The sequence below is a fragment of the Bufo bufo genome, chromosome 1, assembly GCF_905171765.1.
Source record: "Bufo bufo chromosome 1, aBufBuf1.1, whole genome shotgun sequence".
Taxonomy (NCBI): domain Eukaryota; kingdom Metazoa; phylum Chordata; class Amphibia; order Anura; family Bufonidae; genus Bufo; species Bufo bufo.
In genome coordinates this window covers 454,252,041-454,277,852 of record NC_053389.1, presented here as the reverse complement: position 1 = coordinate 454,277,852, position 25,812 = coordinate 454,252,041, and the positions used below count along the sequence as shown (strand labels likewise).

The window sequence follows — 25,812 nt, the reverse complement described above, 5'->3', positions numbered from 1 at the left end:
GGTACACAAAGCCTGTGTGAGCCCCCACAGCACTTAGCTTATTGGGGCATTCCAGGAGGATTGGGGGGGGGGGGGGGGAGAAGCAGACATCAAACGCATTATGTTCCAATATCTTCTCCCCCCCTCCCCCCAGTGCCGCACTATGGGTTCCCACAAAGGAAACAGCTGAATCGTCCATTCCTCCCGTGAACAATTCATCTAGTTCAGTAGAATGGAGAAAAAAGAAAGAGAAAACAACCAGTAATGTTAGAGAGACCAAGCACATTATAACATATACATTCCCTTAACCGGCAGGAAGGATGAGAGGTCTCCACACATTCCCATTTCCTGGAACAAAGTATACCATGAAGTTATTACATATACAGGAATATATGATATCTATCACCACCCAGCTCGCAACAAATGGGGTGGTATAAAATTGTGTAAAAGGACCTCTTTTGCCCGGTTTATAGGTTGCAGTACAGGTTAAATAGAGGGCAGGAGACAATTATATAGGCAATGATAATGTTGAGTCAAACACTCAATAGGTGAAATTGGGAACAGTGAACATGCCATACATATTTGAACTTATTAGGGCATAGTGGAGATCTGAACAGGTATGGTGTTACCGGTACTCTGTCTTAGAGGACAGTCAGGAGAGCAAGTTAAGGTGGCATTCCCCTCTCAGGTGTCTTTAAGCTTTGCTTGGCGTTTCTTTGCTTGAGGGGATTTAAACTTCTTGGCGACACGCCAATCCTCAACTGCAGGCAAAGACGGCATTTTCAGGTTTACGGCTAGAGGTAGCCATGAGGGAATATCCAGGGGTTCCATTTGCAGGGCATCCCAGATTTTGGAAAGGTCATCTGGATGTCGGATTATGACTTGTTTTCCGTTTATGGTGGTACATAGGCCAAATGGAAAAAGCCAGCGCAGGGGGTGTCTTCTCTCTCTGAGGAGATCTGTTAGCGGCTTGAATAGTCTCCGCTTAGCTAGGGTGCTTGCTGCTAGGTCTTGAAAAAGCTGTATTTTGCTGCCTTCAAGCAGTATATCACCTTTGTCCCTGGCGGCTGTTAAAATGGCGGCTGTGTCCACAAAGCTAAGTAGGCCACATATGATATCGCGTGGCGGGGCATCTGGCGGCGGTTGGGCCTTAGGGCCCTGTGAGCTCTTTCAATGACTACTGCCTCTGCCCTCTCTTGGCCCAGTAATGAAGAAAAGATCTGACTGACCGTAGTGAGAATGTCATCCTTTTGAACGCTTTCTGGGACGCCTCTGATGCGTACATTCTTCCTCCGGCTTCTGTTCTCCTGGTCTTCCAGGTGCAGGAAAGCTGTGTTCATCTGTTCACGGACCTCTTCAACATTGGTTTGTAGTGCACGGCTATGTTTAGTTAGAGCAGCAAGCAAATCTTCTAAGGCTGCTACTCTGTGCCCCGTTTGTTTAATTTCTGTCTTAATAGCTGAAAATTCTTTCAGGACAGGTTCAAAAGCGAGGGCCAGAGACTCCTTGAGGAAGGCTCTAGTGATTGGTATCGAGCCTTGTTCGCTGTGTGTCTTCTGTTTACATTACAGTGGAGACTTGATGACACTGACTGTGTTATGTAAACAGAAGACAGAGGAGCGTTGCTAAGACTCAAAATGGGACACTTTAGAGCTATTTTTCTAATAGAAATTCATGATTTCAGTAATTAAAGTATATTACAAAAATGGTCAGTATAATTGCCCCTATACATTACACAAATAAAAATAACACAGTTACACTTTAAGAGCAATTATTTATTTATTTTAATTTCATTTGTAAATACAAATGTATTATTGTAATATAGAATAAATAAACTACATTTCTAGTAGGTATGTCCATAACTAGTTTGTTAGGCTATGTCTGACCTTGTTCTCAGGTATCAGAAATCTATAGTAAGCATAAGAGTCGTCCATTTTCCCTATAAACTTGTTATCCTTATGTAACTCGGCTTTTTCATAACAATCCTTTACAAGCCTTCACAAGAGATTTATTGAGCTCTCAGAGGAGTGTTTAACATATTCCAAGAGTAATAAAGTAATAATTTCAAACTGTGTGATGAGTATGTGTGGTAGAGGGCACCGTCACTTGAGATGCACCACAATTTATTTTTACTCTGGCTTGTTCATATAGTATCTATCTATCTATCTAATTTGGAAACATTCCATGGCACTTCCAAAAAGTAATTTAAAAATAGTGTTCTTTAATCACCAAACAGCGACATTTCAGTCCTCTTACTGGGACTTTTCTCAGGCAGTGACAAAATACAATGATGCTTAGATATAGGACCCCACAGGGTAATTGATCCTAACACATAATTAACACAAATCAAATCAAAAAACAATTGTAAACACAGATATAATTTTAATAAGACATCATAAACATCTATCTATTGTAATGGAATTAGCTCACAGGATAACCGCCTCCTGGGATAGACGGGCGCTGTTGGCACACAAAACACAGTCCAGTCCAAGCAAGTTTGGTACAACTGGCCTCAACCAGTTTTCTTCACTTTTGTAGACAAAAATATTAAACAAAACAGTACAAAATAAAAGAAATACCTGGCCATCTGGCCGCTACCTCTATACACCAAGCAGTTCCTAACTAAAAGAAGCAAAGCCTTGTACCCAGCACCATAAACAAAACACGCAGTTGTATTTTACTCACATCAGAGCTTCCCAAGAGCAGAGGCCTCAGCTAGTGAGCTGTCTGCCCTTTTATAGACCACCCAGCTTCTCAGGTGATTAGCCACAGTTACCACGAATACCTGGAGTGGCTAATTGGAGCAAGGACCCACCCAACTCTCCCTGCTCCAAGCAGCCAGGGCCTTCTACCCAGGTTTTTGATAAAACCTTACACAGAAAACATAGTTTTCCTTGCTGCTTCAACTCCCTGGCTGCTATTTAGAATGTATAAGACAGGAACCTAGGTGAAATGTAGACTTCTTCTACCACTTTCCCCCTGGTCCTGTCAACACTATCACTGTGACACTCGCTGCCGTGTAGACTGGCTGCATGCACTCTTGTGTACTGGCTTTGATTGACGGACTGGTTGCTTGGGTAGTGATGGCTGCGGCCTTCTATTGTATGTGAACTGTGTTCTGTGAATTGCGTGTTCCCTGTGTCTATTAAGGATTAATGCTTCCCTGAGCTTGTTTGAATATTAGGTGGTCAGGTGCTTTAATCTCTCTGCTATTTAGACCTGTGTGTGGTATGCCTGGGAGTTCATTCTGTCTCCAGGAATGCTGAGTGCAAGGATGCCTGCTCTCCTGACCTTTGTCTTCTGTTCTGGTCTGTCTGTGAATGCCGTGCTCCCTGTTCCTCATGGGTTCTAGGCATGTTTGTATAATGTCTTTTTGTCTTGATCTGTCTGTGAATGCCATGCTCCCTGTATTTCCGTTCTTCATGAATTCCAGCGATGTTTGTATGTCTGTCTAGGAATGCCATGCTCCCTGTTACAGATAGGTTCCAGGTAAGTTTGTATGTCTGTCTGCGTACACCATGCTTATGAGCCTACAAAAACCTCTCTGTCTATAATCGACAGCACAATTTTCCACCTGGGATAGCACACAATGTCATAAAAAAGAGCCAGTGGAAATGATATATCCAAAATAATATCAACTTTATTGTATATTAAATATGACTGCATGCTGTGATCCACCGCATACGAGGTCTTGCGCTTGGGGCTTTCACATCTCTACTGGGCCTGATCATGTCTTCAGGTACATCTTGAGTTAGGTGTGTCTATTAAGACACTGCCACATACAATACTCATATTAGGCCCATGTTATTTACTAGGCTGTGTATATACCATCATTGTGTTGTGCTCATAGACTAGGCTGTGAATATATTATTATCATGCTACTTATATACATGCTGTCTATGGTTACTAAGGACGCAGGCTGTGGATCTCACAAATATCCAGGGATTACTCTCTGATATATTTGTATAACGTTGCATAATCCCCTACTGGGGTGCTGTACACTTTGTATCATCCTTGGTGGTACATAACTTGGGTTGTTGTGAGACACAGCGTATGGCCTGGTACCCGGTAAGTGCTTATTAGCCTTGTGGGGATACATAGTAGTCCAGTAGAGTGAATGCCCTTCGCTTCTCTGTATACCTTTTTCCATCTTGCCCTTTTTTCTTCATATTTTAATATACAATAAAGTTGATATTATTTTGGATACATCATTTCCACTGGCTCTTGTGTACACCATGCTTACTGTTATGCATGGGTTCCAGGCATGCTGTCTGTCTGTGAATGCCATGCTCCCTGGTCCGCATGGGTTCCAGGCATGTTTGTATGTCTTCTCTGTGAATGCCATGCTTCTGGTTATGCATGGGTTCCAGGATCCCTGTACCCTAATCTGCATGGGTTCCACGCTATGTAACCATGTTTCTATGTTGTATTGTCCTCATGTCCTGCCTATGAATGCCATGCTTCTGGTTCTGAATGGGTTCTAGACATGCTTGTATTTCTCAGATTATTTTCTGATCTGTCTTTGTTTGCCATGCTCCGTGTACCCTGATTTGCATTGGTTCCTGGCTATGTGGCACTGCCTATGATCCTGTATCCTGGTCTTGTATAAGAACAATGTTCTATACTGTATGCCTGGATTGCTTATGCCTTGCACCAGTTGTCTCTGCTTCCTTGCAAGTCAGCTGCCAAGTGTACCAGGACCATCCCAGAATGTAGCGGTCTGGTCGACCCCCTGCGGAGGAGACCAGATCCCTGTACCAGATCCCTGTACCAGATACCACCGATCTGATATTGATGACCTATCTTGAGGATAGGACATCAATATCTGTACTTCAGAGGACCCCTTTAATAAACAGCCTTGCTGTTGACTTTCTAGTTTTGGCTATGGGCTATGACAGTGAAAAATAAATATAAAAAAAAAGTTATAATTGTTTAAAACACTGTATTAAACACCAAAATCTATTTTAAGATGATACATTACATTGCATTAGTAGAATAACATTTTAACACATTTTATTGTATTTGGTAGACTTGGGTCTTTTATAATTGTTTAAAACATAAATCCAATGTTCTACCATTGTCTTGTTATCAAATGTTATCTCATGGCTTGATCCTATTTGATAGACAGAGAACAAAGTATATTTTCAATTTAAAAAACTTAAGTACAAAGCCTCATCCTGCTTCACTGATACATCCAGTTTTGGAAACGATTGATGCTATTACACTGAAGTCACAAAAATAATCTGTGCACAGCACTGCGCAAACAGATTGAAGTGAGGCTGGTCACTGAAGTGAGCAGAACCTGACAATTTTGCTATCATTGTACAATGTTGTAATATGTGTCATGCAGGCTCTCTAATATCTTACAACGGCAGGGGTTAGGGGATGTTAGATTTAAACATGCAAAGCCTTTGAGTCTTGGGAGAAAAGCAATGTCTGAGGTGTCAGGCAGTAGCTTATTCCTTTGTCCCCACTGAAATAAACTGGACCCAACATGTCTATGAGGGGGATTGTGAGAGATAGCTGTAAATTGTACAAGCATTTGGCCAAATGCTACCTTATGTGCATGGCTGCTGGAGTTTATTATATTTTTAAGACCTACCTGATATACATGTTTGCAAAGGCATCTCATTTAAGATAGTTAGAGATATGGGTTCTGCAGTGTGCCTGGAGGAAGAGAGAGGATAGGAGCAGCAGTAGTAGCAATAATGGAGATTGTAGCAACTCATTCTGACGCTCCCCTGGGCCATGCACTGATGAGAAGGGTGCACATTTCTTCCCTTTGGGACACTCTCTAGCCTTTGGAATTCTGCCTGGTGGCGGTTTTAGGTGCAAAGCAGGGTTCCCTAAAACATGGGGCAATGATTCACTGTGATGCCTCTGAGGTTAGTGCACACAATAATTGGGATGTGCTGATCAATCTCTATTTGTTCTTTGCAGCCTGCATTGGAAGTGTGGCTGACTCCATTGGTTGTGCACTCCTCACTAACCTGTCTGTCCCACACTCTGATTTTAATTAGTGCAAGTGTCAATCTGTTTCCTGCTCTCCCTGAATTTATTGGAGGCCATTGGCATCAGGAGAGATAAAATATGGAGTGGTCTCAGCATGCATGTGGAACCTCCATTCCCAGAATTTAATGGAGGCCATTGTGGCACCAAAAACTGTATAATATAGAGTGGACACAGCATGTATGTGGAACCTGCATTCCCTGAATTTAATGGGGGCCAGTATGACACCAGGGGAAGTAGTATTTGGTGAAAGTTCCTGTCCTAAAGAGATCGCCTTGTCGTTGGCAGATAGGCGCAAATGATTTAGTACAAAATGTATCTGCCAGGAATCTCACATTTATAATGTAGGATTAACATTAGTGTATTTTCTATAGTGAGTATGGCATTATTGTATTTGCTTGATTATTTGTGTTTGCAGAGTGCTGTTGCATTGTGTTTGTTTTTGCTTTCACACAATAATGAGGTGTTGCCAGTCCTACCTAGCAACAGTAGCTAGGAACCTCTCACTCCATATACAGACTATGGGACATATACCATGCATGAAAGCACAGTACATTGACCCTTTGCACTGAAAAGGCTCAGTGGAGCGAAGTGGAGGATGGAAGTGGTAGTGGTTCTGGCTGCAGTAATAATTCACATTGGCAATAATCACACCAATGCTCCCTAGGACCAGGGGAGTAATAGGAAGGCACACCCTGTCTTCCCTTAGGGCATACCCTGATGTTGGGGCTCCTGCCTGATGGTAGTTGGGTGGCCCTTGGTGTTGTGGGTTTGGTCTAGGTGCAGGGCAGGAGATGTAGATGCTGTGGCTGGAATGGTGTTGGTGTCAGTAACCAGGCCAGGTGTAGAAAATAAATGTCTCTCTCTACTACAGTGCAGAAAGGGCGTTGCAGTAGATCCAACAGTATCAAAACACGTTTCCAAACAATTGACAACCCAAAACTTCCCAGATAGAAATGTATGGATAAAGGTCAGGATGGGAATTGGAGTACTTCTTCCTCTATCTCACCAAAGTCTCTTTCTCTGGAGACTCTGAGCTGGCAATAATGTTCTTGCATGGTTGTCTAAAAATCCCAGCTGAGGGGTGCAGGATAAGTTATGGCTGGCCAAACCAGGTTAATGTGTGGAAAAGTTTTATTAGCTATATCTGTCTCTCACTGCAGTAAAATCCCTATCAGCCTTAGGACCCATTCACACGACCATATATTTGAGTCCGTGTGCTATCTGCAACCGTACTTCTGTTCCGTGGCCCCCCTAAAAATATAGAACTTGTCCTATTCTTGTCCGCAATTGTGGACAAGAATAGGTATTTCTATTATGCAAATAAGCCTCTAGAAGCAGGGGAATTGGTAATATCTATCTCTCTCATATCTATCTATCTATCTCTCTCTTTCTCTCTCATATCTGTCTATCTATCTATTTCTTAGTCTGATCTTATGGCAAAGTAGAGGATAAGTTATGGTACATGCTAATACAATATGTAACCATGAACACTTTATCTTGTTTATATTTTGATTTTTATATTGATGTTTGCATATATTATTTGTCTGGAATTAATGGAATTTGTACAATTTAAGGGTTTTTTAATTGTCCATCAACATATTTTTTTTTAAAATCACGTATGAAGGTAGCTGTAATTTTGCAATGTATTTCTTTCACTTTTTTGCTCCTGTCTTGTGTTCTGGGCTGTGGTCACATGACCATGCCCTTGTTGCTCTTTCTTATTGCCATGTTATGTCCATGGGCGTGTGAAAGCAGCAACAACAGCAATAATAGGGAAGTGTCTGTATAGCTGGGTGGGAGGAGCTAACTGGGCATTTTTAGGGGGGTGCTGGAGCTGTGGCCAAGATGGAGAAGTGCATCATGGGTTTGGTTGGATACAGTAACAGGATGGAAAGAAACCAGAGTGATTACTTTACATGGTGAAAACGGGTCAGGAGAGTCCAAACTGAAAGAAAACCATGGGAAAGATGTACATGAAGTAAACAGCTATGTGAGCATATCTGTTAAAAACCATAATAATCCTGCATGTACATGGTTTTATAAGAACTTTCTGTATGAATCTGTCAGAAACATAATCTTGGCATACTGCATCAGATTATCTACAGTATGTATAGCTTTTTTTTATGCTGTATTGTGTGTGTAGTACAGTGATATTTCCCCTAGAAGCATTACCCATATAACCACATTATATGATATTGCACAGAAGTGGCAAATGCAGTTTTTGCATCTATTTAGACAAGCCTGGCAAGCTTTTGAATAATACACAACACCTAAGGTACACCAGAACAGGTTCACTGCAAAAGGTTAACTGTTATACTGTAGTATTGTTGAGTAAAAGTGTTCTGATTTACTGTATTTGTGCACCCAACAGCATTTTTGTAGATAAGTCAGGGTTAGCACTTTGACTCAACCTCTTTTAGGTTGCCAGGAGACAGATCTGGGTCTGCTCCCTGGCTAGTTAGTCAATATAGTGTATGTGCTTAGCTGAGGAAGAGAGCGGACCTATTTGTTCTTAATCCTCAGAGCTAAGACTGAGCTCAGAACCTCCATCTCTAAGATATCTAAGGCTAAAGCTACTTCATCCAAAAGTTCTCCAGAAAGAGAAACGAAGATTAAAAGGTCCAGTATCTCATCACTTAAAATGAAAAGGGGCAGAGCACATCATAAGAAGGAGCATTAGAAATAAAAATATTCAGTAAGGGCTATACCCGCTCACCTTGTTTGGTTAAGCTCAAGGCATAACATCTTGTATCGCAGATAAAGAGATGATCCCAGTGACTGAATGCTGACCAAGCTCAAGAATAAGCAGGATGAAACACGGATAGTGGGGAACAGATATGGACATCAAAGAGGCACTGCTGACAGCAGACACTCATCGGAATATTCCAATATAGAAGCTTTATTGTGTAAAAACAATAAAGCATCATTATTGGAATATCCCAATGAGGGCCTTCTTTCAGCAACGTTGCTGTGATCTTGATATCTATTCCCCACTACCAAGGTCCACTATCTGCCAGGCAGTGCATTGGAGTAGACAGTAAGGTATTGTTCACGTTTATGGGAGACTTTGCTGGCGTGAAAGGGAACATTGCTCACACACCTTTCCACACTTTGAGATAGTTTGGCCAACCATAACTTAATTCTGAAGCCCTCATCCTGGAAATTACAGAAACATCTACTACGAGTCTCAACTGCATGCCTAAAGTTCTGCAAAGAGACTATAGAAAGAGACAGAGGGAAGGAGTACTACAATCTCCATCATTCCCTGCTATCAATACATTGCTATTGGGGAAGAATTGGCTGTAATTCACTTGGAATTGTGCCTTGATACTGTCAAATATACAGTCGTGGCCAAAAGTTTTGAGAATTACATAAATATTGGAAATTGGAAAAGTTACTGCTTAAGTTTTTATAATAGCAATTTGCATATACTCCAGAATGTTATGAAGAGTGATCAGATGAATTGCATAGTCCTTCTTTGCCACGAAAATTAACTTAATCCCCAAAAAAACCTTTCCACTGCATTTCATTGCTGTCATTAAAGGACCTGCTGAGATCATTTCAGTAATCGTCTTGTTAATTCAGGTGAGAATGTTGACGAGCACAAGGCTGGAGATCATTATGTCAGGCTGATTGGGTTAAAATGGCAGACTTGACATGTTAAAAGGAGGGTGATGCTTGAAATCATTGCTCTTCCATTGTTAACCATGGTGACCTGCAAGGAAACGCGTGCAGCTATCATTGCATTGCATAAAAATGGCTTCACAGGCAAGGATATTGTGGCTACTAAGATTGCACCTCAATCAACAATTTATAGGATCATCAAGAACTTCAAGGAAAGAGGTTCAATTCTTGTTAAGAAGGCTTCAGGGCATCCAAGAAAGTCCAGCAAGCGCCAGGATCGTCTCCTAAAGAGGATTCAGCTGCGGGATCGGAGTGCCATCATTACAGAGCTTGCTCAGGAATGGCAGCAGGCAGGTGTGAGCACATCTGCACGCACAGTGAAGCGAAGACTTTTGGAAGATGGCTTGGTGTCAAGAAGGGCAGCAAAGAAGCCACTTCTCTCCAAAAAAAACATGAGGGACAGATTGATCTTCTGCAGAAAGTATGGTGAATGGACTGCTGAGGACTGGGGCAAAGTCATATTCTCCGATGGTGCCTCTTTCCGATTGTTTGGGGCATCTGGAAAAAGGCTTGTTCGGAGAAGAAAAGGTGAGCGCTACCATCAGTCCTGTGTCATGCCAACAGTAAAGCATCCTGAGACCATTGATGTGTAGGGTTGTTTCTCATCCAAGGGAGTGGGCTCACTCACAATTTTGCCCAAAAACACAGCCATGAATAAAGAATGGTACCAAAACACCCTCCAACAGCAACTTCTTCCAACAATCCAACAACAGTTTGGTGAAGAACAATGCATTTTCCAGTACGATGGAGCACCGTGCCATAAGGCAAAAGTGATAACTAAGTGGCTCGGGGACCAAAACGTTGACATTTTGGGTCCATGGCCTGGAAACTCCCCAGATCTTAATCCCATTGAGAACTTGTGGTCAATCCTCAAGAGGTGGGTGAACAAACAAAAACCCACTAGTTATGACAAACTCCAAGAAGTGATTATGAAAGAATGGGTTGCTATCAGTCAGGAATTGGCCCAGAAGTTGATTGAGAGCATGCCCAGTCGAATTGCAGAGGTCCTGAAAAAGAAGGGCCAACACTGCAAATACTGACTCTTTGCATAAATGTCATGTAATTGTCTATAAAAGCCTTTGAAACGTATGAAATGCATGTAATTATATTTCACTACATCACAGAAACAACTGAAACAAAGATCTAAAAGCAGTTTAGCAGCAAACTTTGTGAAAACTAATATTTGTGTCATTCTCAAAACTTTTGGCCACGACTGTACTACTATTCCTATTCTGCACTTTATTTATTTAACTGGCCTGGTTACTGACTCCATCACCACCTGCCTGCCACTGCTTCTGCACTCCTGCCTTACACCCTGCCAAAACACTTAACACCAGGAGCACCTCAATCACCATTAGGCAGGAGCCCCAACATCACAGTGTACCCAGAAGAAGAAAGGGCGTGCCCTCCTGTCACGGTATGACCCTACTGGGTATCGGTGTGAGGATTGCCACTGTGATCTGTCTGCTTTATGAGTATTGCCAGAGCTACTACTACTCTATCTTTCATTTGCGCCTCCTGGGCTTGATGCATACTGAAATGGTATCAAACATACTGTGCTATGATTTTGTTTTAAGTATGTATTCTGTATGCAGTATCTGCAATAGATGTGTAGCATGTTGTAGTAACATGGACATGATTTTATGGGTGCAGAGAATGCAATCAACACTTAAATACATCTCTGCCCTATAAGAGGACATCAACTCTGTTACATGTGGTAGATGGGGGGCTTCTTACAGATTTTGCTTTGGGGAGCTAGAACTTAAAAGGAATATAGACTCCCTTTAAAGTTCTGTATACAGATGTTCATTGTTTGCCTGTGGTAAGTATGATTTCATCATTCATTAGATATTTTGAAATAGCTTACACTAAGATTGCGTGCTTAGCCCTTTAGAGCCCATTGTGACGGACTGAACCATCACTGGGGCTGCTGGAGAAGCCTGAGGGCCAGCCTCCTTCCTACAGACTATGGGCCGAGAACTATGGAGACCCCCTAAGACCTTTTGGGGTTACAAGGAACTATGAACCCTGATTTATGTGTGTAATTTATATGCCACATATTTCCTATTGCCCACTAAAAAGGCATGGTGTGGATTCAGCAACACAAAAAGGGTTAACTCTGCACTGAGACTCCCACTGATTGTGTTAGTGATGGAATTAAGATAGTTAATTATAATAGCAGCCGACTCCTAGATGAGTAGATCACCATATGATACACTCAGGAGATAATCCCATCACATGTGTCTCCACTGTCCCTATTCATTCATTATGGAGGGGGTGAAGATGTCTGCTTGCATGTTGTGTTTGTTAATTGCGTCACAGACAATGCCATTGTGTTTGTTGAATAGGGTTAGTTTTTGTGTTAAAACTGTAAAGGATTGGCTGCTATGTCATGTCCTCAGTTCCCAACCAGGTCCACGGGGGTGGTACCCTTGTTGGAAAATGTGTATATAAGTCAATGCTTGTGTGTTCAATAAAGAGTTCCTGTTTTGCATTCAACATAGAGCCTCGTCTCATGTGTATGGGGATTGCTATACGCTGTATACTCCCCTGGCTATAACTCCTAGCTCTTGTAAGAGCTGTTCCTGCTCTCTGGATTTAGAAGAGGTTCACCCACTTTAGCCTTGTCGTAGGTCCAGGGTGGGTAGGAGACGGTGAGACCTCAACCAAGCTTCGGCGGTTCGTGGGGTCTGCAGTGCTTACGGTGTCAAGTGGAGTGCTTGGAGTCCTCGGGAAGCACTAGGAGCATCCATCGACGGAGGTACCCGGTCGGGGTGCCAGGAGATCCCTTACACCTATCATCGTGCATACCTACTTAAACATGAGAACATGCATGTGATCAGAGGTAGCAACCAGTTCTTGTTTATCTCTGCTTAACTAAAAGCAATTTATGGCCTCATGCACACTACCATAGTTTTGTTCCACTTTTTGTGCGGATCAGATGCAGGCCCATTCATTTCAATGGGGCCGCAAAAGATGAGGACAGCACACCATGTGCTGTCCGCATCCGTTGCTCTATTCCGTGGCCCCGCAAAAAAGATAGAACATGTCCTATTCTTGTCCGTTTTGTAGGCAAGGATAGGACATGTCTACAGAAATGTAAAAAATAAATGGTGGCATGCACTAGGCTGGAATCCGTCTTTTGCGGAGCCTCAATTTGTGGACTACAAAACACTTAGCTTTGATAACCAATCTAATGTTATGCTTAGTTTTCTCTTATGGGGAAAAAGGTGAAGTAAAGATCAAGCTTGTGAAAAAGCCATGAAATGTCTCATATGCTTTGGACTTGGCAGGCTTGAAACCATTATTAGCAGACATTGTAAAGAACAACGTGTACTGTAAAATGCTTTATAGTCCAATAACCGTTGTAACATTGTGCTATTCCATAAGATATATGGGTTAACTAACCCATATATATTATAGCAAGAGGTCTATTTGTGGAGAAAATTACATTGCAGCTTAATGAAAGTTGTTTCTACTTCAGGTGTCTTTTGTAGTGTTGATCGCGATTATTATAATCGCAAATTTGTATCGCGAACATCGGCACTTCGAGAATTCACAAATATTTAGAATATAGTGCTATATATTCGTAATCGCGAATATTGTATACTATACTTTACTAGATAAGAACCTCCCCAGCAGCCATTTTCTGCTGTTTTTTGCAGTCCTGAGAGAGACAGCAGTGTCATTGCTGTGCTCTGTGCTTTCATCTGGATCCTATTCCTTATCCAATTACATTAGATAGTTAGTTAGCTCATATATATATATATATATACAGATAGTGAGAGAGTCAGTGTAGGTTAGATAGTGATATAGTGTAGCTGATAGGTTCCAGTGCAGGGTGTTCGGTAGTGTGATTGGAATTACTGTTTCTCTGCTGTCCATACATACATGCTACAGACATACTGCTGTGATGTCACAACAATACTTAGTGCACCAATCAGTAATATCTACTCAGACCTGAAAAAATGTGATGTTGCATGTATTGCGCAAAAAATATGCGCATCATTAGTGCCGATTTGCGCAAAATAATGCCGATTTGCAGAAATAATGACTGGAGATCACGAATTCTAGAATTCGCAAATTTATTGCAAATATTATGAGAAAATTTTGTGAAATATTGCGAAAACGAATATTGCCTATGCCACTCATCACTAGTCTTTTGAAGTATTCTTCGTGATAATAAGACACTCCATAGTCTCTGCACTGAATTCCTACATGTTTCAAATCTCTCAGGAAGGCCTCATGCACACGACCGTTGTGTGCATTCGTGGCCGTTGTGCCGTTTTCCGTTTTTTTTCGCGGACCCATTGACTTTCAATGGGTCCGTGGAAAAATCGGAAAATGCACAGTTTTGCAGCCGCATCTGTGATCCGTGTTTCCTGTCCATCAAAAAATTATGACCTGTCCTATTTTTTTGACGGACAACGGTTCACGGCCCCATTCAAGTCAATGGGTCCGTGAAAGAACACGGATGCACACAAGATTGGCATCCGCGTCCGTGATCCGTGGCCGTAGGTTACTTTCATACAGACGGATCCGAAGATCCGTCTGCATAAAAGCTATTTCAGAGATGAGTTTTCACTTCGTGAAAACTCATATCTGACAGTATATTCTAACACAGAGGCGTTCCCATAGTGATAGGGACGCTTCTAGTTAGAATATACTACGAACTGTGTACATGACTGCCCCCTGCTGCCTGGCAGCACCCGATCTTTTACAGGGGGCTGTGATCCGCACAATTAACCCCTCAGGTGCTGCACTATTACAATATTAGAAGCATCATACTTACCTGCTGGCTGCTGCGCTGTCTGTGTCCGGCCGGGAGCTCTTCCTACTGGTAAGTGACAGATCATTAAGCAATGAGCCACACAGACCTGTCACTTACCAGTAGGAGGAGCTCCCGGCCGGACACAGACAGCGCAGCAGCCAGCAGGTAAGTATGATGCTTCTAATATTGTAATATTGCTAAGTAACCATGGCAACCAGGCCTGCAGTAGGGTCCTGGTTTCCATGGTTACCGATCGGAGCCCCAGAGCGATTAAACTGGGACTCCGATCGGAATCTCCGCTGCCACCAATGATCGGGGGGGGGGGGAGAGGGGAGGCCGCACACTGGCCACCAATGATATTAATACAATAGAGGGGGGGCCGGGGGGCCGCACACTGGCCACCAATGAAATTACAATAGAGGGGGAGGGGGGCCGACGGAGGCCGCACACTGGCCACCAATGAAATTACAATGGAGGGGGGGAGGGGGGCTGACGGAGGCCGCACACTGGCCACCAATGATATTACAATAGAGGGGGGGGCCGCACACTGGCCACCAATGATATTACAATAGAGGGGGGGCGGGGGGCCGCACACTGGCCACCAATGATATTCAAACTGGGGAGTGAGGGGGGTCTGCCCCCTGCTGCCTGGCAGCCCCTGATCTCTTACAGGGGGCTATGATACGCACAATTAACCCCTTCAGGTGCGGCACCTGAAGGGTTAATTGTGATGATCACAGCCCCCTGTAAAAGATCGGGTGCTGCCAGGCAGCAGGGGGCAGTCATGTACACAGTTTGTAGTATATTCTAACTAGAAGCGTCCCCATCACTATGGGAACGCCTCTGTGTTAGAAAATACTGTCGGATCTGAGTTTCACGATGTAACTCAAATCCGATGGTATATTCTAACATAGAGGCGTTCCCATGGTGATGGGGACGCTTCAAGTTTAAATATACCATCGGATTGGAGAAAACTCTGATCCTATGGTATATTAACTCCTGACTTTACATTGAAAGTCAATGGGGGATGGATCCGTTTGAAATTGCACCATATTGTGTCAACGTCAAACGGATCCGTCCCCATTGACTTGCATTGTAATTCAGGACTGATCCGTTTGGCTCCGCACGGCCAGGCGGACACCAAAACGACTTTTTTTTCATGTCCGTGGATCCTCCAAAATTCAAGGAAGACCCACGGACGAAAAAACGGTCACGGATCACGGAAAAACGGAACCCGGAAAAAAAAACGGTCGTGTGCATGAGGCCGAAGGCTGTTTATATTTTTAAAGGAACAGCAGTTACAGAAGGTGGTAGTCATTGTGAGCAATGTGCAGGGTATGAAGGTAACACTGGCCAACACTAATGCAATTCAAAGCTTTTGGATCCTTCCCAGCAAAAGATTTGTAGAGTGCTAGTTATTAACAATGCTAGCAGTGGCCTTGGATTTACGAATGTGTGAATTTACAAATATGTATATTGGTTTACAATCCCCGAACCAGTAAAATGAGCTTCACTTAGCTCACATAACAATGTAAATCTATTTGTATATTCAAACCGTGAATGCACGGGTGGTTAACCCCCTGACTGTAATAATGAAGTTAAGAGCCAAGTGATATTCTTGCATGAGAAGACTGTATAGTAACATTTAAGAACACGGAAATCCTTATCTGACCTCAGCAAGCAGAGGAATGTTCACTCTTGTAGCCTGTTATTTTCTTCATGTATGTTGTGTATAGATAAAATTATCTCTGCTAAAGAGATTTTGTAGCATACCTTTCTGAAATCATGGCTTTCTCTAGAGGAAAACAGATATCTCTTACATTTGTTTAAACCATGAATGCACAAATTTGGCAATTTCGGAGCAAAATGAAGTGGCATTCCAATTAGATGTTAGTCTATGGCCACACAGTCAGGTTTCTGTTTGCAGTTTTGAAGTCAAAATCAGGAGTGGATCATAAAAGGGTCTTCAACACAGTGAAAGTCAGATATCCCTCAAAGGAAGGAAAACCAAGCAAAGGGGTGTCCCCATTATAGAAATCACCAGATTCACCATATTAAATGGCCACTTGGGACTCCACGACTATTTTGCATATTACTGTTTCCCAGGGAGATTTGCACTTTGGATTGATGAGTTGAGACTCTAAAATGACTCTCTCCATTTTCTTTTTTTTTTTACGGCTGGTCTCCCTACGATCAGTTATTGCTTTGTTTGACTCCTACAACATGGGGCTACTTTTAGGTTGTTTTTTTTTTTTCCAGGGGCACCTTAGGTTCCCAAACTGCCCCTGCATTCAGCCAATAGCTATTTATGCAGACTAGAGATTAACTGAAGAAAATAATAGAACCTTAAAAATATATACTTTTATTGGTATACTTAAAACGACCCTTATTGGTCAACCCTATTTCAGAAAAACCATGGGTCTAGAAGCAGGTATAAATGAGGATATAACCATGGGAGGAAAGACTCTTTCCCTACAATGGTCCTAGATAATCCTCAGCCCGGAGGCATCCCCTAAAGGTGAGGATCCTCCGTCCCCGTACCTGCCCTAGATAACCCTAAGAAATGCCCTAAAATTCAAATGGTATCCTGTTAGCCCTACTTGTTTCCCCCAGCATTTGGGTTCATCAGGGGGTACAAGCACAGGGTCAAGAAAGGGCTAATCAAAGGCAGTGACTGTCCCACCCCCACTTCTCCAAACCTATGGAGGGGAGGAAGAGGTTACGCCTGAGGGTGGGGCTGGTTGATGCCTAGATATCCGATGTGGACATGCAATCCAAAGTTACTGTGACCGGGTTCCTCAATTGTGTCCATGTAATGCTGCACTCAGTCCCACCTGAGGCGCCAAGATGCAGCGGACTAGAGATTAGCAGTCGATTCGTCTCATCAGCAGGACCTCTTCACCAGTAGGGGGCAGTCCGCGTAGGTGAAATGCCTGTGTGTGTTTTAACAAACAAATGTTTATCTGTTTATACATTTTGATAATGGGCTAGTGTAGCCTGAAACGCATCAACATTTTCTCTGCGTTTGTATCCTGAGGTGAAATAAAGATTCTGATTTTATCATACGGCAGTGCTGGAGCCTTTTTAGTGCCATTATTAATGGTGGGATCATTGTTATGTTTATTGGCAGTTTTACAGATTTGCCTAGAGGAAATCTTGATGCAGAGAAGACAGCAGCGGTCAAATTAGGGCGGTTGCCTGGTCTCCCAGCTAGGTAGCTGTCTTGTGCCCCCGATCTAATTATAAATTCACTGCTGCATGCTAAAAAGACTTTATCTAATCATGTCCTGGGCTTGGTGACCTGAGAGTCCTCTGCTGCTTTGACTAACCTGTGCTAGACAGATGCCAGTTCAGTCTAGTGATTGCAGTAATACACACAGTAATTGCACTTACCACAAATGGTTTGCATATAGCAGGGATGGCCAACCTGCGGCCCTCCAGCTGTTGTAAAACTCCCACCATGCCCTGCTGTAGGCTGATGCCCTGTTGTAGGCAGTCTGGACATGCTGGGAGTTGTAGTTTTGCAACAGATGGAGAGCCTCAGGTTGGCCATCCCTGGCATATAGTGTTATAGGCTACATTCATATGTGCAGAGCCTTCATTGCAGGTTCTGTGAAAAATACCAGATAAAACAACAGACTGTTCTTTTTTTTCCACCAAAATGATGTTCACCATAACACAAACCCTACGGATCCCATTATGGTCAAATGGGTTTGTCCGCCATACACGTAGGTAAAAAAAGAAAAAGAAAATGGAAGCTCCATATTTTTTTGCGTAATGGCCATGATTGGCCCTATTGATTACAATTTCCACCATGGGGTCTGGCATTTGACTAGACAAAATAGCACATTATGCTGCACTGGTTTGATCAAATAGTGTTTACTTACACAAAACATCTAAAGACATAAAATAACTACAAGTGGCCGTATCACCCAACGCAAGACTAGAACGAACCATAAGACTGTTGAATGAGATAAAAAAAAGTCTACAGCCTCTTTGATTGAGCGGTATATGCACACTTAGGGTCAATACACACGTCCGTAAGTGTTCTGCGAATCCGCAAAACACGGACACTGGCAATGTGCATTCTGCAATTTGTGGACCGCACATTGCCGACACTATAATAGAAAATGCCTAATCTTGTCTGCAATTGCGGACAAGAATAGGACATGTTCTATTTTTTTGCAGAAATGGAAGCATGGATGCGGAAGTGTGGATCCGGACAGCACATTCCGGCCCCATTGAAAATGAATGGGTCTGCACCCGTTCCACAAAATTGCGGAACGTATGCAGACCCATTTTGCGGACGTGTGAATGGACCCTTAAAGAGGTGGTCCTTGTATTGATCTGTTCTTAAAAAGCTCTAGAGTAGGAGTTGGACTTGGCTCTAAGCTGCATCGTGTGCATGAGAATTTCAAATTCTCATCGAATACGATGTACATGACTCACGGTGCGGACTTTCCCCAAGCAAATCCGTGCAAAAAATCTGCACACAATTCTGATTGTGTGCATTTAGCCTTACGGTATGGTCACACAGTCAGGTTTCTTGATGTAGTTTTGGAAGCCAAAACCAAGAGTGGATCATACAAGAAGAGAAAGTACGAGGACAAACGCTACATCTCCTCTTTTTTAAATAAACTTCTGGTTTTGGCTTTCAAAACTGCATCAAGAAACCTGATCATGTGGCCGTACCCTTAGAGCCAGAATTTTAACACATTGTATGCTGCAAAACTAAGCTCTTTATGTGCTGCCACTGTTTAGCAGCATCTAGTATTAGAGTGTGACCCCTTTAAATTTTGAAAGCAAAGTGGCAATCTTCATTTCTTGCCTGAAACCCCTTGCTTATAATCCTGGAATCACTGTCAGCAGTAAGCATCTTTTCTTTTGAGCCCCTCTGCTGTGAAAGGCTTTATATTTGCTTGCCTGTGCATAATAATTGTTTTTTTGTTTTCTTATTCAGATGTTGCTCGAGCTGTAGAATTATTGGAGAAATTAGAGAATTCGGGAGAGGTGCCAATGCACAAGTTACAGTCTCTGAAGAAAGTCCTGCAAAGTGAATTCTGTACTGCTATAAGGGAGGTATGATAAGGTCCATGAATGTGACCTAGGCCTTATTCACACAATTAGTGTTCTGCCAGTTATGTCTATCAGTGATTGTGAGCCAACCAAACAAAATGCTGATCCACAAAAAATACGGATGACGTCCGTGTGACATCCGTGTTGCATTAATTTTTTTGAGGATCCATTGTAACAATGCCTAGCCTTGTCCGTAAAACAGCCAAAAATAGTACATGTTCTATATTTTTTTTGTGGAGCTACGGAATGGACATATGGATGCGGACAGCACACTGTGTGCGGCCCGCATTTTTTGCGGACCCATTAAAATGAATGGGTCCTCAATCCTCATCCAATCTGCAAAAAAAAAACGGAACGGACACGGAAACTAAATATGTTTGTGTGAATGTAGCCTTATACTGTATCTCTGTATAGGCTCCACTATTGGAAAACCCATTTCTTCATAGGTTCAGATTTTTACAAAGTTGCCGATTTTTTGGTGTAAATTAATGTGCTGATTTTGCAGATTTCCTGTATGAGAATCTCTCCATTCAATTCAATGACAAACTGATTCTGCATTGGAAAATGTTGCGGAAAAATCTAAAACAAAATGCATGTGTTCCCCTCATGTTTGTGTGGGTTTCCTCTGGGTACTCCGTTTCCTCTCACACTGCAAAGACATACTGATAGGGAACGCAGATTCAATACAAAGCAATTAGTTAAATTAACAGGCACTCTTTCATCCAAGGCTGTATCGAGGATACAAATATAGAATAGTGCAAATAGTATAGTGGAGAGGTATAGTAAAGAGAACTGATTTTTATATTTTAATATTCGTGAACATCTAATAATATGATTGAAAATAAATAGATTAATAATTAATTGTTGTTCTTATAGTGGTGTATAAATTCCAGCATATATAAATAAATATTAATGCATAAAACTCTGATAATTAATATAAAATTTAATGAAGCAAAAAATTAAAATTAGATGAAAATCAACGATTAAAAATAGTTAAAGAAAGTCAATCAGTGTCCCTATATATTGCCGATTAGTTCAGTATTTCCATGATTAGTAAATGAACTTGATTTTTATCATATTAATCAGGGGATAAAATGTCTTCTTCAGTGATTGTGAAAAGAAACTGCTGACAAAATATATCAGAAGTAGAAAAAAGAAAAAATATGGGAAATGTAAAAAAGTTTATAAATAATATATAAACAATATATAAAATTGGTGATTGGTGTTATAGGATTAATTTTTTCATAATATTGATATAAAAAAGTTAAAAAAATACAAAAATAATTTAGAAAAATAAGTAGATGGAATAATTATAATTAGGGTTGAGCGAACCCGAACTGTAAAGTTCGGGTTCGTACCGAACTTTAGGATTTTTGGACCCCGGACCCGAACCCGAACATTTTCGTAAAAGTTTGGGTTTGGGTTCGGTCTTTGCCGCTTTCTTGACGCTTTTTGAAAGGCTGCACAGCTGCCAATCAACAAGCGTCATACTACTTGCCCCAAGAGGCCATCACAGCCATGCCTACTAATGGCATGGCTGTGATTGGCCAGAGCAGCATGTGACCCAGGCTCTATATAAGCTTGGGTCACGTAGCACTGCACGTCACTCTGCTGTTACAAGTGTAGGGGGAGGATGCTGCTGGACTTGTGATTTCAGGGAGAGCATAGGAGAGAATCTAACTCAGCGATCTACAGACAAATAGTTGTGTGGGTGCAGGGCACTATCGTTTTACCCTGCCCTGAGCTCATTGACCAAAAATACTAACTTTTAGAATTCTGTTAGTTAGGTGGGTGGCGGCGGCCATTTTATGCATGCTCAGTGCACCAGCACTGCATCTGAGCTTTTGGGACATTGCAAATCACCATTTTTTGGGGGCAAACTACAACATCTGTATTAGTCAGTGTGCAATTTAAGCTAGAAATACACCCATCATTTTCTGGGGTTTGAAAAACACACTTTTTTTTCCCAAAAAACAGTATTTGCCAGCTCTGCAAGTGTTAAATTCAAGTTAAATATATACAGCATTCATATTCTGTTAGCAAAAAAAGACTTTTTGGGCAATCTACAACATCTGTATTAGTCAGTGTGCAATTTAAGCTAGAAATACACCCATCATTTTCTGAGGTTTGAAAAACACACTTTTTTTTCTTCAAAAAAACGTATTTGCCAGATCTGCAAGTGTTAAATTCAAGTTAAATATATACAGCATTCATATTCTGTTAGCAAAAAAAGACTTTTTGGGGCAATCTACAACATCTGTATTAGTCAGTGTGCAATTTAAGCTAGAAATACACCCATCATTTTCTGGGGTTTGAAAAACACACTTATTTGACAAAAAACACTATTTTCAGGCATTGCAGCATCATCACGTGTGAAATTACAGGCTTATATACTGCTGTCAAATTCAGTTGTTAAACAAACAGTCGTTTAGGCTACAAAAATTTAGTTGGCAGCCTTTGATGCAGATGTCATTGTGAGATACACCCTTAATACATTTGGGTTACATTCAGATATTTTAAATACCGCCATTTGGTGCACCAATATTGAATTCAGGCCTACAGAGGTTCAGGCCCTGTGAGATACCACCTCTACATACAGGGGTTTAAATTAGGCATTTGAAATACAGCCATTTTAAATACCGCCTTTTTGTGCAAAGATATATTCACTTCATGCCTACACTGATTCAGGGCGTTTGTGATCCCACCTATACATACAGGAGTTTGAATTAGGCATTTGAAATACAGTAATTTGAAATACAGCCTTTTTGTGCAAAGATATATTTACTTCAGGCCAACACAGGTTCAGACCGTGTGAGATACCCCCCTACATACAGGGGGTTGAATCAGGCATTTTAAATACAGCCATTTTAAATACAGCCATTTTGTGCAAAGATATATTTACTTCAGGCCTACACAGGTTCAGACCATGTGAGATACCCCCCTACATACAGGGGTTTGAATTAGGCATTTGAAATACAGCCATTTGAAATACTGCCTTTTTGTGCAAAGATATTTACTTCAGGCCTACACAAGTTCAGACCGTGTGAGATACCCTCTATACATACAGGGGTTTGAATTAGGCATTTGAAATACAGCCATTTGAAATACAGCCATTTTGTGCAAAGATATATTTACTTCAGGCCTACACAGGTTCAGACCGTGTGAGATACCCCCCTACATACAGGGGTTTGAATCAGGCATTTGAAATACAGCCATTTGAAATAAAGTCTTTTTGTGCAAAGATATTTACTTCAGGCCTACACAGGTTCAGACCGTGTGAGATACCCTCTATACATACAGGGGTTTGAATTAGGCATTTGAAATACAGCCATTTGAAATACAGCCATTTTGTGCAAAGATATATTTACTTCAGGCCTACACAGGTTCAGACCGTGTGAGATACCCCCTACATACAGGGGTTTGAATTAGGCATTTGAAATACAGCCATTTGAAATACTGCCTTTTTGTGCAAAGATATATTTACTTCAGGCCTACACAGGTTCAGACCATGTGAGATCCCCTCTATACATACAGGGGTTTGAATTAGGCATTTGAAATACAGCCATTTAAAATACAGCTTTTTTGTGCAAAGATATATTTACTTCAGGCCTACACAGGTTCAGACCGTGTGAGATCCCCTCTATACATACAGGGGTTTGAATTAGGCATTTGAAATACAGCCATTTGAAATACAGCCATTTTGCGCAAAGATATATTTACTTCAGGCCTACATAGGTTCAGACCGTGTGAGATACCCCCCTACATACAGGGGTTTGAATTAGGCATTTGAAATACAGCCATTTGAAATACAGCCTTTTTGTGCAAAGATATATTTACTTCAGGCCTACAGAGGTTCAGGCCCTCTGAGATCCCCCCTATACATACAGGGGTTTGAATTAGGCATTTGAAATACAGCCATTTTAAATACCGCCTTTTTGTGCAAAGATATATTTACTTCAGGCCTACACAGGTTCAGACCGTGTGAGATACCCCCTACATACAGGGGTTTGAATTAGGCATTTGAAATACAGCCATTTGAAATACAGCCATTTTGCGCAAAGATACATTTACTTCAGGCCTACATAGGTTCAGACCGTGTGAGATACCCCCCTACATACAGGGGTTTGAATTAGGCATTTGAAATACAGCCATTTGAAATACAGCCTTTTTGTGCAAAGATATATTTACTTCAGGCCTACAGAGGTTCAGGCCCTCTGAGATCCCCCCTATACATACAGGGGTTTGAATTAGGCATTTGAAATACAGCCATTTTAAATACCGCCTTTTTGTGCAAAGATATATTTACTTCAGGCCTTCACTGATTCAGGGCGTGTGTGATCCCCCCTATACATACAGGGTTTTGAATCAGGCATTTGAAATGCAGCCATTTGAAATACAGCCATTTTGTGCAATCTTTAATTGAGGCCTAGTCTGGTTCAGGCCGTGTGAGATACACCCTTTACATACTGTATTTCTTTTTTACTATTAATTAAACACCCATTTAGTGCAAAATATGAGGAGACCGTCAAATAAGGGACGTGGCCCAGGTCGTGGTGCTGCTGGTGGAGCTCCTGTTGCAGGGAGAGGATGTGGTCGATCTGTGCCAGCTACACGCACAAGTGAAACCCCTTCCTCAGGTGCGAATAGGCGACAAAACCTGCAGCTGTATTTGGTCGGGCCTAATGCTGCTCTACGAATGGTGAGGCCTGAACAAGTACAGGCGATAGTAAATTGGGTTGCTGACAGTGGATCCAGTTCCTTCACATTGTCTCCCACCCAGTCTCCTGCTGAAAGACCACAGTTGGCACCTGCAGCCGATGTCCATCAGTCTTTTACCTCACCCCCTTGCAAATCAGCCAAGCAGTCTGAGCCCCAAGTCATGCAGCAGTCTCTTCTGCTTTTTGATGACTCTGTCAGCAGGGTTTCCCAGGGCCATCCACCTAGCCCTGCCACAGAAGTGGAAGAGATTGAGTGCACCGATGCCCAACCACTTATTTTTCAAGATGAGTACATGGGAGGACCATCGCAGCACGTCTCGCATGATGACGAAACACAGGTACCAACTGCTGGGGCTTTCGAAAGCGTGCAGACCGACAAGGAAGTCAGGGGTGAAGACTGGGTGGAAGATGATGTGAAGGACGATGAGGTCCTCGACCCCACATGGAATCAAGGTCATGCGAGTGACCGATGTAGTTCGGAGGAAGAGGCGGTGGTCGCACAGAGCCACCAGCACAGCAGAAGAGGGAGCAGGGTGCAAAAGCGGAGCGGCCGTCCTCTAGTCAGTACGCCTCCTACTGCCCACCGCAGCAAGGGACCGAGCACACCAAAGCCAGCTCCAAGGAGTTTCCTGGCGTGGAAGTTCTTCAGACAATGTGCTGACGACAAGACACGAGTGGTTTGCACGCTGTGCAATCAGAGCCTGAAGCGAGGCATAAACGTTCTCAAGTTGAGCACAACCTGCATGACCAGGCATTTAAGTGCAAAGCACGAGCTGCAGTGGAGTAGACACCTCAAAAACCAAGAAAGGTCTCTGGCTCCTCCTGCTTCCTCTTCTGCTGCAGTCGCGGCCTCTTCAGCCACCTCTGGAGTGACAGTGCCACCTGGCACCCCACAAACAGAGGATCTGCCAGCAACACCTGGGTCACCAAGTATCTCCACAATGTCACACGGAAGCGTTCAGCTCTCCATATCCCAAACGCTGGAGAGGAAGACGAAGTACCCCCCTACCCACCCGCGATCCCTAGCCCTGAATGCCAGCATTTCTAAATTACTTGCCTTTGAAATGCTGTCATACCGTCTGGTGGAGACGGATAGTTTTAAAGGCCTTATGGCGGTGGCTGTCCCACAGTACGTCGTGCCCAGCCGCCACTACTTTTCAAGGCGAGGCGAGCCATCCCTTCCCTTCACAACCAAGTAGGGGACAAAATCAGGTGTGCACTGCGCAACGCCATCTGTGGCAAGGTGCACCTGACTACAGATACGTGGACCAGTAAGCACGGTCAGGGCCGTTATATCTCCATAACAGCACACTGGGTAAATGCAGTGGCGGCTGGGCCTGAGGCGGATAGCAGTTTGGCGCATGTCCTTCCACCACCGAGGATTGCAGGGCGCTTCAGTTGGCCTCCTGTTACTTCCTCCTCCTCCTACTCCGCTTCCTCATCCTCTACCAGCTCCTCATCCGGTCAGCGTAACACCTTCTCCACCAACTTCAGCACAGCCAGGGGTAAACGACAGCAGGCAGTTTTAAAACGTATCTGTTTGGGGGACAAACCCCACACCGCGCAGGAGCT

The 25,812-nt window shown here is 42.7% G+C and overlaps 1 protein-coding gene across 1 annotated transcript in view; it reads left to right on the top strand.

The window, feature by feature from the left end:
* The window catches only part of LIN7A (lin-7 homolog A, crumbs cell polarity complex component), a 120,256-nt gene that overhangs the window by 46,671 nt on the left and 47,773 nt on the right, over nucleotides 1-25,812 (top strand). The window contains exon 2 of the mRNA XM_040415716.1: nucleotides 19,407-19,525. Within this exon, the coding sequence (XP_040271650.1) occupies nucleotides 19,407-19,525 (119 nt within the window). The remainder of the gene's footprint in view (nucleotides 1-19,406; nucleotides 19,526-25,812) is intronic.